We start from the raw sequence: 17,368 nt of genomic DNA on the forward strand, positions 1-17,368 counted from the left end.
TGTGATAAAAGGCTCAGAGCTCATGCCTTAAATTGAGGAAATAAATGCATCTAACTTATCAGAGGGAAGATTAAGGGATGACTCGAGCTTATGAATACCTTCACACGGAAGTGTCATGAAGGGGTCCTGAATCTGGGATATAAATGGAAAGCAAGGAGCCAGAAGCAAGTATGCTGTTGTATGGCAACTTAAATCAAATTCATTTTAAGCAGGTATGTTCCTATCTTTCAGTGTACGCAGGAAAGCACCTTCCAGACTCATTCCTCCTTTTTATATCAGCAGTACTGAACAGCCTGCTATAAAATGAATTGATGCAGAGATCTGATCTAGCGGAAAAACACAGCCTCTGAGTTCTTAGTCCCGTGGTTATTGGAGCATTCCTTGTGCTATCCATTTTCACGTGACACACTTCTGTGGGGCTATCCCAAAATTTAACTTATTAGAAATCTTTTCAATTTATCAAAGTCTGCATAAGACTTGAAAATCTAAAGTCTGACACTTGAAGTCACTCGAAGACGAGACATTTTAAATATAATTTAAGTTTACTTTTAATAGGATTGAGTTTATGTTTAGTTTTCCTGGAACATGCATAATTATCTGAGACCACATGCTGCAGGAATAAAAGCAAATATAGCATAAAAATAATCTTTGAGAAACACTATTTAAAATCATATTATATACTAGTAATCTAGTTTTATTCTTCCATATTCTGTATCTGCAAAATTGACTAATGAAGTTAGTTATGTTAGTAGCCTACATTCTTTTTACAAAAGACTGATCATATACCTGTTCTGTGTTGTACTGTCTCTGCTCTTGAAGCGTGGAAAGAAAAAGAGAATGATAACTTTGAAAAGAATTGGGCATATACACAGCAGAAGTATTAGCAGAAAATGGATCTTTTTAATTAACTTTGGGTTTACAAATGCCACGACAAAGTGAGAGTGACATTAATTCCTTTTCCACTCTCTTGCCTGGCCTCAAACTATTATGGAAAGAATATTTCTATAATCTATCAAATTGTAGCTGCCTTTACTGAAAAAAGATTAGACACTTTTTCTGGAGTTATTCTCTCTTTTGTAACTAGATATTAACTGAAAAGTTTAACAAACAAATACACTTTCATTCTAGCTTAAATAGAACCATAAAATACGACAAAATATAAATACTTTAAACTATTCAAATATAGAAAGCACTTCTTTAAAATAAAACTTTTCAGAGTAAGTTGGCTTCATTATACAACTGGTAAAAATTAGTAAGATATTGTCACTTCTTTATAAAAATTAAAATTGTACTAGTGAATATCTGGTAATATCAGTACATACTTTAAGTGATTACTAACTGAGAGATATCATAATTAGACTAACACTCCCCCAAAGAAGTCCGCAATTTTTTAAAAGGACTAACCCAAATAGAATTCATTCTGATTGCTACATTTATATGGCGCCAAAATATTAAACCAGCTATCTTAACTTTGTCTGATGAAGCATTGTATTTTGAAATTAAAGGTAAAATTATTATTCCACGCTAATCATCTGCATGTTTCATGTTTTCTGTAAAGCACTTTTAAAGATATATTTATAAAGATATATTTCTATGCTTATACTCTAACCCATCCCATGTTTAGTTCTAATTTTGCAAACAGGGACAACTTGGAGAACATATATTTAAAGATATGTCTATTTGTTTTTCCTCAGGAGGACTGCCATAGCCTCTCCTCTAAAAATTTTCCTCATTAGTAGATTTAGGCTTGACATCACTGAGCACACTACAGTGAAACCTTAAGGTAGTAAACAGAACTCTTATAAATGTTAAAATTGTATGATACAAGAAAACAACGTGGTATATAAGGAACAAAAGTTACAACTTCCATTAAGAAATATGGGTTCAATATCTCATTTTAATTATAACTACTTTGTTATTTCAATTGTATCGAATAAGCTCAGACATCCTAATATTTATTTACAGTAGTGCAACACCTAGTCACAGCTCTCTAAGTTTAACTTGTGATGATTGGTAACTATAGAAGCAAATAAGAAGGTATCACATTTTCTTCACACTTATATTCTGCATTTGTGAGAAATGATTTGTGGATGAAGCAGCTAAGATAAAGGGCTGGGAGCAGAAATATTAGACAATATGAGAAAACGAATGTCTACGCAATATTCTAGTGTCAGCTTATCTCTTTCTTAACCAGACAACAATGTTCAAGGTAAGTCTTAAGAAAATCCTTTGCTGAAAGATTCACAACCTAAAACAAACAAACAAACAAACAAAAAAAAAAGGTGGAGGGGCGAAGCATGATACAAGCAAAGCAGAAAACCAAAGGGGACATCTATTCATTGCAGTAATAGGAAAATAATATTAATTATTAAACTTTCCTTGGAGAAAAATGTGGAGTCTGGGTCTCTCAAAATTACCAAACTTGCTTAATCTCATTCCTTCTTTGGCTTAATGGGGTCTTTTGATTTTATACAGAGTGGAACCACTTTAACAGTAAAGATTATTTTACCATATAGCTAAGCATGTAACAAATTCTTCTGGGGAGGCGAGATTTGGGTTTGCATCTCTCATCTCTCCTTCAAATCATGCAGTTGAAGATTCACTTATATTCCAAGAAAGTTTCTGTAATTATCATACTAAGAGGTGTTACAGAGAAAGACATGAATGGGACATAATAGGCAGTTACTCATGTCATCAGGTTTTTGCCTACCCTTTGGCCATGCAAAACTACCCTGCTTGTGATGTGGGGCAGCTCTGGCTGGAAAATATGATGATCCCACCAGCTGCAACTCCTTTATCCATGCCTCTACATATAACAACAGTAAGCATCATACTTGAGGAATGTCCTTTCCTTCTGACCTCCTTCCAGTTCCACAAAAGGAACAACTTGGCTAAACCTAGTCCTTATCACTGTGTCACAGGGGTGGAAGAATTTAATTTTACATATGCTCTCAGGAAAGCCTCAGTCTGTATTTTGTACACTGTTCATCATGTTGTGGGCCTACATATTAGGCCACTGTGGTTGCCCTAGCACAGTATACATTCTGCCTGGGCTTTGGTGTGGGATAAATGCCAAATAATTTGATAGTGATAAAACTCAGGGAATTCTTCATGTGTCCTTCAGAAGAAATATAAGGACTTTTAACAGCAAAAAAGTGAGGTGAAGAAGTGCTAATGATATTTATTGCTAGAGAAGATATTTAATTTCACCTTCAATTATTATGCTGTCTGTGAATGTGGTACTATGGAGTCAATATGAAGATACATATGTATTTCATTGTATCCATCCTTTTAACCTCCCTCCTGATGGAAAGAGAGAAATGTATAGAACTCCATTTTAATGGGAAATGGTTTGTCTCTGTATAATGGTCAAAATACTAAAGGTGACAGGAGATACTAGGGTATCTTCCAACAGATAGAAACAAATAGGTACAATTCAGAGCACTCAAGATAGAAGCCCAACTACTATTTACTGTAGCTGCTCTGAATCACAGTCCAGAAATTTCTCCCCCAGTCAGACACAACATATAAGCATTTTACATAAGTATGTGAACAATGTGACCACCAAAAGGGCAATGACAGGTGTAGTTGCATGTAGAAGGCATCCAAGTAGCAAAAGTTGCCAAAGGACAGAATAAGCACAAGGTGCTGCGAATAGGCAGAACATCCTCCTGAATACACAAGAATGACTGGCAAGACAAAAGAGAACAAGGTAAGTAATACCAGAAGAAGTAATACCTAACCCTTTTCAGATGGGGGCAGGGGAATAGCTTAAAGGTATCAAGAATAAGCAAGAAAAATCAGAGAAGAAAGACGACAAGCCCACTGTGGTTCGACTTCTCTCATCAAAGACCTCTCCTGCTGACCACTTTGATCCTGGTGACCCAGAACCACCAAGGACCGCAGCCATCAGTGCTCTCTGCACGACAACAGCTCTGGTGTGTGGTGTACTCACAGGTAAGGTAGCATATGTATATTAAAGACTAACAATTTTGCATGCTTAATGATGTTGATTAATATTACATAAGATATAATGATTAGCACAAATTGTGCTGTTAACAAATTTAGTAAAGCTTAATTTAAACAATCTAAAACTGGCCTGATTTGTCAATCTTCTAAACACTCCCATCATACACCCTGACTGACACATATACACATATATCCAGCTGCAACACCTCATTTGAAAGGCAATCTAAGCTAAATTAGGCATTCATAGCTATGTAAGGTTTTTTTTTTCCAAAGCTGTCTTATATTACCATAATGTCCTTTTTGTACATACCTCTTAAACTACATGCTGAAAACAAAACACATACATATATATATATAAAAATACGGTTACTCACTGTTATAAGTAATATTAAATCCACGTCCGGACATTGAATGGTCAGCTTGAAATTCCAGGCGCAAAATATGACCATTACTGGTAAGATGGGAAGGAACTTCAGCACCAGTAAAAGTTCCTATTATGGGAGAATCTGGAGAGTCACCATCTTTAACTGCAAGGAAGTCAAACTGAGATTCCAAGTCAAAGTCATTAAAGGAGAGATGGATTCGGCTCCCTGGGTCTGAAATTATTGTCCAGATACAGTTTAAATTATTTCCGTATCCTTCTGGATAATCAGGTGAAAGAACTGTTCCCATTGGTGCAGTGAAATTAGAAAGGCAAGGAACTGCCAAAAAAGACAGAAAGAAATTAGATAATAGAATAAAACATGAATGAAATTTCATTCCTAAGTGTTTTTTAAGAGATCCTTAAACTGTTTTATTATCTCAGTTGAGTAATTCAGTATCCCATATAATCAAATGTGAAGCCAGAAAGGAAGTTCTTTTTTTTTTTTTGGGGGGGGGGTGGGGGAGTGGGGGGGGGAAAGAATCTTATTATTCCCTTCCCCATAAAAAAACTACCTCCTCCCAAGCATAGTTCCCCAGGTAATAAAGAACATCCCTGCTTTATTGGAAACCCACAGCAGTCCTTACAATTTACCCTTGTTGAACCCTTAATCACTTGGCACCATTTATTTTCTCCTTTATGAACTTTTTAGATGAACAGATCTCTCACTAAGTACATTAAAGAGTCAGAAGGCTGACAGTTATCATTTGTTCACACAGAAACACAAGAAGTTAACTAGCCTCAAAGAGACAAAATAGTTGTTTTGCTGTCATCAGGATGATGTTTTATATCCAACCTTTTCAGGTAAGCAGTATTAAATTAATTGCAAGGATGCATACTACTGATTGCATTCTTAATATACACGGTCTATAATATTTCAGTGTAAAGGTTAAGAATGTATGTTGCCACAATGTATATAACAACAGTGCTTTTACTCATCCTGCATGGTATAACTGGTAGACAACTATACATGTCTATGTAAATATACATGTCTATGAGCATTTAAGTTCTGAAATATATTCATACATAATGCATAGGAAAAAAATTGTAAGTAATTCAAATACCCTTGATTGCAATTCAGCAACTACTAACCTGAAGAAATAAATTAACCTATAATAGTAGCTATAAAAGGTGTATTATACATGTAAAATCTATGGCTTCCTACAAAAAGTGTCACCAATAAAATGTTATATGGAGTCACACAATGACAACTATTTTAGTACTTGTTAGTAAATGAAATATTTTAGCAGTTTTAGAGTTTCTGTGGAGTATAAGTTTTTAGCAAACCTACTACCAAACAAAAGTAAATTCATCCTGTCAGTAAAATTAATTACATTGTACTAACTTCAAATAATCACACACATCATTGCATGTGAGGTAAAACGGAGCATAATGTTATGTATTAAAAAAAGAAATCAGTACATACAAATACAAATTGGTATGTTTGCAGACCACTGGTTGTTTTCTTGGCAAACGATAGATTTCTCTCCAATTAGTTCAAATCCGAACTGACATTCAAACCTTAATACATCCCGGTTGGAAAATCCATCCCCTTCTCTGATACCATATAATGGTGTTCCAGGATCCCCACAGCTTTCCTTTTCAATCTCTGTTGAGGAGAAAAAATAAACAAACAAAAAAAACCCAGAACTTATTTCTAGAAGAATAACACATATTCCATGTGGGTATATGTTCACATCTAGAAGATAAGTATGTATTATAAACAAATGAAGACCATCTGCATAATAACTGCTGAAACACACCACTGAGTCTGATTCTACGTTCTAACTTCTTAAGGAATCCCTGTGAGTTTTGTGTAAAGACCTGAGAAAGACCGGAGTACTCTGTATTATTATGTTACTCAAAATTAAAAAGATCAGAGGAAAGGTATTCCTATTTTATTTTACTTTGTAAAATTTCTGGTAATAATAGTATCAAATAAAATATCACTTGTAGTACGTGAGTGTTTAAAACTAACAACCAAGATCAGTACCCCACTATTGTGGGGCATCAAGTATCGATCACTGTCCATATTCAAATATAGATTAAATTGATGAACTAGGGAAAAGGCAAGAAAAGTGAAAAAATGATACAAAAAGGCAACTTCAAAGTTAAAAAGGAGGCCACACGTATATATACATATACACACACGTATACAGCCATATGCAGAAATAATTTGTCTATATCCAAGTAACATTTTACATAAAATAGACCTAACTGCAAAATCACTGAATGATCATCTACATCTGCAATTGTTTTAGCTTTATTTTCTAAAATTATACATTATCCTAAATTTTCCCTGGACATTACAAGCATAGATGGATTTTCTAAATTGCATTTCTCAGTCAATCATCACATGCATTTCACAGACTTATAGGATAATTCAGGTTGGAAGGGACCCCAGGAAGACTCTAGTCCAATCTGCTGCTCAAAGCAGGGTCAGCTCTGAGGTCAGACCAGGTTGCTCAAGGCTTTATCCAGCTGGATACTGAAATCCTCCCAGGATGGAGACTGCACAACACCTCTGGGCAAGCTGTTCCACTGCTTGACTGGCCACACAGGGAGGAAGTTTCTCTTTATATCTAGTCTGATCCTGTCTTGTTTTAACTTTTGCTCAGTATCTCCCATTCTCCCATGATGGGCCACTAAAGAGCCTGGCTCTGTCTTCCCAATAACCTCCTGGTTAGGTACTGGCAGGCTAGGTACTGCAAGGCTGGTAGGTACTACTGAACCCTACCAAACTTGCCTCTTACTCAGGCTAACTCCCTCAGACTCTCCTTACAGGGTAAATGTACCAGTCCCCTGACTACCTTGGTGGCTCTCCGCTGACCTCAGTTCAAATTATCAATTTATTTCTTGTATTAGGGTGCTCAAAACTGGATGCACTATTCAAGATGTGGCTTAATGAGTACCAAGGAAAGGAGAATAATCATTTCCATCAATCTGCTGGCTGGGCTTCTGTTAATACAGCCCGAGATGCTCTTGGCCCTCTTTGCTGTCAGGGTACACTGCTGGTTTATGTTCTTGCTGTCTGCCAGGACCCCCAGGGCCTTTTCTACAGAGTCACTCCCCAGCCTTTACTTTTACCAGGGGTTCCTTGTTCCCAGGTGCAGGACTTCACATTTCCCCTTGTTGAATTGCATAGGGCTTCTGCTGGCCCTTTCCTTTGGCCTGTCTAGATCCCTCTAGAGAGCAGCCCTGTCCTCAGACGTGTCAACTGTTCCTCCCAGATTGATATTATCTGTGAACTTGATGAGAGTGCACTTCACAGCCTTTTCCTAGTCATTGATAAAGACATTAAATGGGACAAATCCCAGAGTAGACTCTTGTCATAGTCTTCTTGTTCCTCCGGGTACAGAATGATCCATTAACCACTAACCTCTAAGCCTCATAATCCAATCTGGTTCTTTTTTTTTTTTTTTTTTTTTTTTTTAGCCATCTGGTTGTCTCTCACAGTATTCTTGCATCCACGTCAAGACAGTATGCCCTGGATAGGAGGATAGAGTCAAAAGTCTGGCTAAGCCTGGAAAAGCCAATGTTCACTGCTCTCCCCTTGTTCACTGATCTAGTAATTCATCATACAACGAATAGGTTGGTTAGGTGTGATTTACACTTCATAAATTCTTACTGATGTTCCCAGTGTTAGCTTCCTTTTTATGAGTCTAGAAATGGCTTCCAAGAGGACTTGCTCCATGATTCCCCCAGGAACTGAAGTAAGGCTGACCAGCACGTAGTTCCAAAGGCTTCTGGCTTTTGTTAGAGATGGGTGCAACCTTTCTCCAGTTGTTGGGGATCTCCTCTGATCTCTAAAACCTGTTAAAGATGATAGAAAGTGGCCGTGCATCAGCAGTTCTCTCAGCCCCTTAAATGCAGCACATCAGGTCCCAAGTAATTTTCCTAGTCAGGTAAGCCTAGACTCAATCCTCTTCCACTGCTGTTAGTTCTCAGCCTTGAACCTTTCCACTAAGCATGAAGGCCTGGGAGACCTTGTCTGAATACTGAGGCAAGAAGCATTGACTACATTAGCCTTATCTGTGTCTACTATGACTAAATTACACACAACACCCCGCAACGGTCCCACATTTTCCTTGTTTTACATTGACCCACTTTTGTGGTAACTTAGCCTCAGACATGGCTTGACTGCTTAAATTCATGTTCCTTCCACACTACTGCACCACAGGGAAAACTCCAAAAAACTGTGCTCAAGATACAGAACTTAGGAATGCATTCATTATCTATGACTACAGGAAATATGATACATAGCCAATAGACATTCAGTCCAAAATGATTTTATCCTTGTCCATCCCAACTATCACAAACTTTTTCACAAGAAGTTCTAACCACAGAAGAGATAAAAGTCTTAAGATAAAATTAACTTATAACATGTAATAATAGCAGCAACAAATATCCTTACACTATATTTTGAAAAATTCTCTCTAAATTCTCTCTAAAGGTCTTACTGTCACTATTTAGCAGTTCAGGAAAGAAACGTAAAGCAATTAATTGTTTCTAGTTTAACTCAAAGAAGTTTTCTAGATCATATTGTCAGTAACATATACCACTTTGCTCAAAGATTTCAGCTATTCACTTTCAGCTCTGAAAACAATAAAACACAGCAAAAAACAAAAAGAATATTCAGTTTCAATGACAAATTGAGAAAGAGTTGAGGATTGTTTGGGGGAAAAAAACCCAAAAAATCTTTGTATCTTATTCTAGATATGTAAATAAATAATTATTCTGCTTAATTAAAGAAAAAAGTGAAATCAACAAAACAAAGACATCTAACGAAAAATATCAACACTTGGTACTGCTTACTTTATTTTTATCCAAAGACTTCTAAGAAGAAGAAAATATGATCCATAATTAAAGAAATTCAAAATTAAAGAAAGATAATGAACAGGTTCATACCAAAACACTTAGTTCTAATACAAGTTAAAGTTGGCTTGAAGAAACAATCTAAAACATCCAAATTCAGACAAAAAGCTCACTCTACCTGCCTGTAATGGTGATGAGACTGGGAATGTCAGACCTACAGAACTATATAGTTTTTCATTGCCCAGGAGATACAACATTTTGCTAGTCTCTCCTGGTAGGTCACAAGTTTAAAACAGCGCTCTAAGTGCCTACGTCACTTCACATTTTGTTTGGGAAAAGAAATGCATTCTATAAACTGATTTCCAACTAGTGAATGTACATTCTCCTCAGAGAATGTACACTGGGCAATAAATATACTTATATCTCTTCATATTTATACTTATATTTAGTCTCTTTTGAGGACAGTATTTTTATGTAGCTGAGCCAAGGATTTTCTCTGACTACTATTTTATCCTAAATAACAAGGGTTTCCATGCTTTTTGTCCAATTTAAATAAATATATGGCTGAGTTAAGCTGCCACAATGAGTTTGTTCATCTTATCCTCTCTCAGGCTTCTTTATTAGGAAGACCTAAAGGAACTCATTCTCTATTCAAAAAAATTCTTAGGTGGGATGTATTTATTGACAGGAATTGGAAAAAAAACCCACTGTTTGTGCTATGAGATGATACATTTGAGAGATTGCATCCATAGGCTTATATTTCATTTGCTTTGGTAAATGGAATTAAGTTAAACAAAATGCTATTTGAATGACAATTTAAAATTAAATAAACCATCCATAAAACCCTCCGTATCCATTTACATTTACAGGAATTCTTTCCTTTATTATTTTAATAATTAACCCTTCCTTGCTACACCACTTTTATACTCTCTATAAATTTCATGTACTCATATACTCTCATAAATTTCATTCTGAAATCAGTTCATTTCAGAAGTTGAAATCAAATTTTTTTTGTCATTGCTTATTTCTAGCAAGAAGCAGAAATGATACCTATTTTTGTTGGTTTAAAACATAAGTAGCTTTTAGACTTGTTTAGAGTACGGTAACAAACTTTCTTCAAAACAGACAGGAATAAAAAAGTACTGCTTACTGCGCTCCTGTCAGATAATCATATTTTCAATTCCAGGATTTTAGGAAAGAGTACAATTTCAGCTTTGTTTGAAGTCACAAAAGGGGTTAAAGATATTCATACTCAAATTGGATTCTGTTGCTGCTAGCTCTACCACTCTGTTGATTGTTTGGGCTTCCTTGCACTGCATATCTGTTTCAATGACTCATAAGAAGTTGGATTCAGAGACCAACAAAGACTCATTCCTTGATAAGCTCTCACTAGTCCCTCATCGTGACTATGTTTATGATTAGTAGAACACAAAAGGTAGTTGTATTAGTTAAGTTGCAATCTTTAAATTGTTTGGGTTTTTTTTTCAGAAATTTAAAAACATTAAAACCTTAAGTTAAAAAAAATACCAGGTTTGTAAGAGTAATGACTTTGTCTCCTATCTTAAATATTATTTATTTATGTTTAATTTCATCACTATCTAATTCTAGGCCCAGGCAACCTTAGATTCGCTATTGCATGTGGGATGCTATTAATTACTTTTCTACATCAAGTACTCTAACTGAAGATTACACGATTAAATCAGTTTATAACCATATATGAGACTGATGCTGAACATCAAAAAAGGATAAGAATTAGAGCAGACGATAAGTTGTCTCAGATCTGAATTCTAACAGTGACACTGAAGTTTCTCAGCATGACCTTGAACAGGATACTTAAATGCAAAAAGACTTATAAGACTAATTTTTAGACTTAGAAATCTAATTAAGACTGATACTCTAATACAATTAATACAAAACAGCACCACAATAATGTTCCCACTCCTCCTTATCAGATTAATAACGCCAGATAACAGCTACTTCAACAAACATTAGAAACAAAACAAAGTGTTACAATAGATGAAACAAATATAACAGGTACTAAGAAGCAAGGAAACCAATCACCATGATATAATTCAGAAATTGATATTTTCAGTAAATTCACCATAATCACAGTAGAAGAATTATTCTAATAGGAGGAAGACATGTTCCATCAGCTTGCTGGTAGTAACTTACTGCTAGGAAGCTAAGCAAAGTATGAATTCAGTCCACATCACACCAAATTCAAAAAAAGTCTTGATTTAGAAATACATATCTTTAAAATATGACTGTCAGAATAAATATAGCAGTGTTTTACTGTTAACACTCCTCTTCAGAACAGACATGAAACTAGGCGAGAGAAAATTAAAAAAAGAAAACAAGAAAAAATAGACAGTAGTCTCTCAAATTAGAGCATCAATTTGCAGTTCTCTGATGGAACTGAGGATCTACTGGCATTTTTTTGAAGAAATATGTTTTTCGTTAGTTTGTTTGTTTTAAGTAAAATTAAAGTTTAAAGTAGTTTAAAGTAGTTTAATATTGCCTTTGAAATTAGGATGTGCAACATAAATTGTATCAGTGGTCCACACTAATTTTACTCTGCCTTCACAGTTCCACGATATGACAAAAGTACTCTATTCTGGTAATTATTTTTTTTTTACTTTAACTTCTTTCAAAGTCTACCCCTGCACTACTAATCCTTATCTGAAAGTATATTTCTTTCCTGATCAGCCCACTTTCTTCTTCTCTCATGACTGTACTTCTTAATTGTTTTGTTCATCTGCTGCTAAATGCATTGTGAACTCTTGCAAAACAATGCAGGGTGATACTTTTAAGATATTATACAGATAGTATGTCTTTTTATTGGCTTATAAAAGGAAAGCATGCTGGCAGATATGCCAGGGGGTATCAGCCAATATGGAATTAATTGAAAAAAGTTAAAAAGTGTGTGTGGAGAGGGAGAAGGAAATTGTTAGAACACTACTAAATAATAAACAGCAGAGTAAAGAGGATTGTTTGGAGTATTCAGCAGATTCTTTTTTGTTCAAATAATCTTTTTCTGAAGTAAATAAAATTGTGAAAGTAGTCTATTTCCTCCAAGACTCGAGAAAATTAAGATACCAAAAGAGAAAAAAAATGAATATAATACCATTTTTCTCATTAAATCCTAGAGTGATCACAAAAGCTATCACAAGCGTAGAGGAACCTGTTGACTATGAAGTAACAATAGATCTCTTTGGAAATAAATTCATGGTAGTTGAAGACTAGTAGAAGAAAGAATAAGTTTCTACAGTTCGTTTGTTAATGTCATCATTAAAGCATTTTCTCCTACAGAATAACTATGGGAAAAACATTCTGATTTGCAAAAATCTCAGTTCAGTATGATTTGCCAAATAGCCGGGAGAAATAAAAAGCATTATAAGCTACCCTCTTGAAATAGAGCCTCAGTTCCTATCAGCAAAGCTGCACTCCTGCTATAATATTTTAGTTTGATTACAAATGTCAGTATTGATAATACACATTTTCATATATTGCACATATATAACAAAAATGCAATTTGCAGTAGAAGTGATTATAGAGTACTAGATTTTAGTGTAAACACTACATCTATAGGATCTTACATAGTTTAAGTCTTTGGAAGAAGTCATTTCTACATATGAGTATCTTTAAAATTCAAAAATCGTTGTTTTGTATTTAAAAACCTGGTTACTTTATATTTTTACATTTTGATTTATTTATGTCCTATTTTATGATTTTTTTTTTTTTGCTGGAAGGCAGGGAGAACTTGCCATTCATGCTATATACCATAAAAAATGGTGAGGATAGAGTTTTCTTTTCCTGTGGTCACAATCACTGACTTATAATTCCGTGTCCCAAAAGACCACTATTGCCACTTGTGCCTGAGGGAAATAAACGTAAGCTAATTTTTTTCCATTAGCCCTTTTTTTGTTGTTGTTTGTAGAGTCCTTCAAAAGAAGAAGCACCTTTGAGCACAGTTTGTTAATTGTGTTGTAAATTAATCCTGCAAGATCTTTTCAGATTTAAGGCTTTTGAGATGAGAAGGAAAAAAAAAGAAGACAAGAAAGAACAAAAATGCAGCCAGTTTTTGTTTTCAAAAATTATTTCACAACTCCGTAGGAAGTATGAAAATCAAAGGGCACAATCTGTTAGAAATTCCATTGACATTATAACACAGAGAGATGTGCCAACACTTTCAGCATAAACCGTTCTCTCCCTGCCGTTCCCACCCTGGTTTCTCTCTGAAGACCAACGATTTGCTTAGAGAAAGCAGAAGGAGGAAGGGAGTCAGCAGTGGTCAAAATATGCTGTGACTTTTCACATTTTCCTTCGAAGTCTTCTGTATTATGAAAGTGTTGACATGAAAGGACAGTAACAGTGAAAAGAGGCATGAATTCCGCTAATGGTCAAGTCTTAACTTTTTACAAAAAGACTTTAACCTGCTGAGGTTGTTTGGGATGCTTATTCTTTTGGAAATTTTGTTCATACAAAACTGATATGTACACTTACTACACAAATGCATTCTGACAGAGTGGCACTGGAGTCAGTGCTTGCAAAGGTAACTTGTCTATCTAAAACTCCTATAATTCAAGTGAAAATAAAAGATGAGACTGAGATTCATCTCTCTTATAAAGGCAAAGAATTTTAAAGGAAAAGACTTCATCGCTGCACTGTGGAAAAGCATTGACTGAAGATTTAACATCCCCTTTTGGAACTTGCTTAATCAAAGAGTTATGAAACAAAATAATTCCATATTTATACAGTGTTTATTTATATAGTACCAATAACTAGCAGTAATATAATTACATATCTTATAGTAAACATTGGAATATAAACCGTAAGGAGAAAAAGCACTCAGAAAGCAGCAAGCAGGAAAATTTAAAAAAAAATTATGAATCAAGAGAATATATTTCTTAGGGTCAATTAGATAATGCAGGCAATAGGTAACCCGTGTTATGTATCTTTAAGAAGAATAATCTTAAAGACACTTAAGAGAAAAAGTTATAGAAGTGCTTCAGCAATATCTTAGAATACACTTTCTAGCTTACATGGGGAAAGATCCAATGAGGCTTGGCCATATTTACACGTAATAGAGTTTAGATATTCCTATGATCAGTAAACAGAATAGAAAGCAACCTGAATGACTTTACAGATGACACCTTCTCCTAAATATGACCATGTTTATACGTTATTTCATGTAATGGAAAGAGTTAACTGCTACAAACTGTTTACCACAACTATTAAAACACAAGTACTTTTACAAAGAAAGGATGCCAGTCATTTCCAAAAGAACAAACAGCCCTGCTTCATGGGCTTATCAATACCGTTGCTTCATTCAGACACCACAGATCATTCCATACATTCCATATCTGGGGAATTCCTGATAGATAACAGTTTCCACCTTAATCACTATTATTATCTAGAATAAGTGTAATTTATTTAGCCTCTGTTATGCTCACAGTAGGTTTTAACAATCCCTTCCCTGCCTCCAAGAAAGACAGGAAAGATCTTTTCTGCTCCTATATATGGCATGGTTATTTTTCTAGCAGATAACAAATTTAAGGATAGGGAATGAACCTTCCGTCAAGTAATTAGATATCATTAGCACAGATCAGAATAATAAAGTGTAGCGGTGCAGGTAGAAATGGGCTAGGACAATGTCTGTACCAAAATGGGGAGAAGATGCAGTCCATGGTGCCTCCAGCTGTGCCCAGCTACCCAACATGAGACCCCCGAGGAGCGCTGTAGCGCCTTCTTCACAACCCGCTTCCCTTACACAGGACACAGGCATGCCCGGGGAGAGAGGAGGAGACAACCAAGTCTTGTCCCTATATGAACTTACCATATGATCAGTGTGTACAGCATTACAAAGAACGCCTGCCCGAGTATAGTCAACAAAATTCTATGAAAAAAAACCAAACCCAAATCCCTCCACCTCTCCCCCTCAAAAGTCAGGATTCTATAAAAGAAATAGCTCTCTGTCCTCTGCTGTGTAGGAGGTGGGACCCTTCTTCACTGTTCCTAAACTGGGTCCTTCATACAGGTCCTTTTTGTTTCTTGATGATGTGAAGAGACCGATACGAACAAAGCCATTTCACAAAGGGAAAAGCATACCACCTTCGGTGAGGGCAATGGGGCTACGATCACTTAGGGAAAAGTTAGATGAGGCTCCTCTGTGTATGCAGGGAGAAAATAATTGCACCCATCATTCAAAGTTATAGTTAATATATAATCACAAGTCTCTATCCACAATCCCTCTGAATACAGTTTCAAAACAAGAGATCCAATATTTTTCGTAAAAGGAAAAACTAGTTACAGGTGTTGTCTGTGACAGATTTTTTAGAAGTACAACAGTTACATTGCATCGATATTTTTTGGTAATTACTATAATTTTTGCTAAAAGCATCAAATAGTTCATGAGAATTATAGTCTATTATATATTGTAGCTATGCACGGATTTTATGGCTATACATACTTCCTTCTTTTTGTTATTCAGGACCATGTCCTTTCTTTTAAATTTGAGTTATTTACTATTTAGCAAGCAATAAGCTGCCCCAGCTAATGAATAAGCCCTATGGGGCTTTACATTATAATCTGCACCTCCGATAAAATAAGCTACTCTTTTAATTTAGGTTTAGAAAATGAACGGCTCCCTGTAGAACTCTACACACACAAATAGTTTAACAGAGTCACAGGACTTCTCATTTGTATAAATGTCCGCAGACACTGGGGTCTATGTATACATATTTTGGTGAAAAAGAAGAATATATCTCTATATAAAAACTGAAAGAGGAACTATGCATAATTATGGAGAATAACACAAATAAATGACACTAGTCTGAAACTCAAATTAATGTTCAAATGTTCTCTGTTATAAGTTATATCTTTTTTCTTTTTACAGAATAGCCTTTAGAATTTAGAATAGTGTTTAGGATGATTTAGAAATTCTAATAGCACCATAGTATTTTTTAAGTTTTGAGTGCCATTTATGTAACATTCTAACCGATACTACCTTCACCTACAATTCACCTCGAGTAAAAACTATTTACAATGTTCAAAGGTGCACTAAGAGGAACATCTGTGCCATTAAATATAATTTCAGTCAAAAGCATAAACAGAGATATTTGAATCCTGAGAGAAAGAAGTAAGAACCCTCTGTTTACTGAGGTCTATCAGCATGCCTGGCAGTATTTAGGACCCACAAAAAAACAGTGCTTCACAAGAGAATATAAGAACATATTTATCTTTGCATACGTGCTTTGGGACTGAAGTAAATTTTAAATATTTTCCAAAATAAAAAGCACTGTCTGACTCAATACCTTATCTAATGAGAAAATACAGCTTCTCAAATTGAAAAATGAAGACTCCTGCATTTGCGCTTCTTTTTACCTCGCCCAACATGGATATTCAGAGATATTTTATTCAATCAACATATTATTATTTTCAAGCTCTTTGTATCCAATGTGACCTTCTTTACTGCCTCAATCAATAAGCGTAAAGCATGAAGGACTCTAATGGTTCCTTTAGAATATTTTTAGTAGAATAGTCAGTTGCATTAGAAGAATCTATGAAGAATAATTACATTATGTAATTTATTTAAACATGCAATTACTGTAAAACTCTGTCTACTCTTTGGATTGTTGATTTTATCAATTTTAAAGATTATGTCTTTGCCAAGTTTCCAGCAAAACTAAAATGAATGAGTCCAATTCAACAAACAGATAACTTATAAAAACTATTTTATATATTACTGAAGAATAGAAGTTTCAGTTTTACTCTTTACCATTTTTGAGGCTGAAAGTCCCTCTGCTGCACTAGCATCAATTTCAAAATAATGCTTTTCATAATAGTTTCATCAATTTGCAGATACGTTCCTTAATTTTACCTGTTAATCTCTAAATAATAAAAATCTATAGTCACCCTAGAGCTTTATACTATCACTAAGTTGCATTCTATTACTGAGATTCCGATCCACAAGTACAAAATGCTTTCTCTTCAAGCACAGAAAAGAATTACATAGTTGAATCACTACTACGCAATTTCAGTTCAGCATTGCCATTTAAAGAGCTTTCATTTCACACACTGTCATGACGGAACCTACCATTTCTATATTTGTTGTTCTTGTCTGAAAATATGTGATGAAGACTTTGGTGAATATATTCATGTTTA

General features: G+C 35.0%; 1 protein-coding gene across 2 annotated transcripts in view; it reads right to left on the bottom strand.

Moving 5' to 3' along the window:
• Positions 1–17,368, bottom strand: part of CSMD3 (CUB and Sushi multiple domains 3) — a 711,519-nt gene that overhangs the window by 298,469 nt on the left and 395,682 nt on the right. For both annotated transcript variants that reach the window (XM_068933141.1, XM_068933140.1), the window contains 2 exons: positions 5,817–5,999; positions 4,344–4,670 (listed from right to left, as the gene is read on the bottom strand). In XM_068933141.1, the coding sequence (XP_068789242.1) occupies positions 4,344–4,670; positions 5,817–5,999 (510 nt within the window). The remainder of the gene's footprint in view (positions 1–4,343; positions 4,671–5,816; positions 6,000–17,368) is intronic.

This window comes from Struthio camelus, chromosome 2 (genome assembly GCF_040807025.1).
Source record: "Struthio camelus isolate bStrCam1 chromosome 2, bStrCam1.hap1, whole genome shotgun sequence".
NCBI classification, from domain to species: Eukaryota; Metazoa; Chordata; class Aves; order Struthioniformes; family Struthionidae; genus Struthio; species Struthio camelus.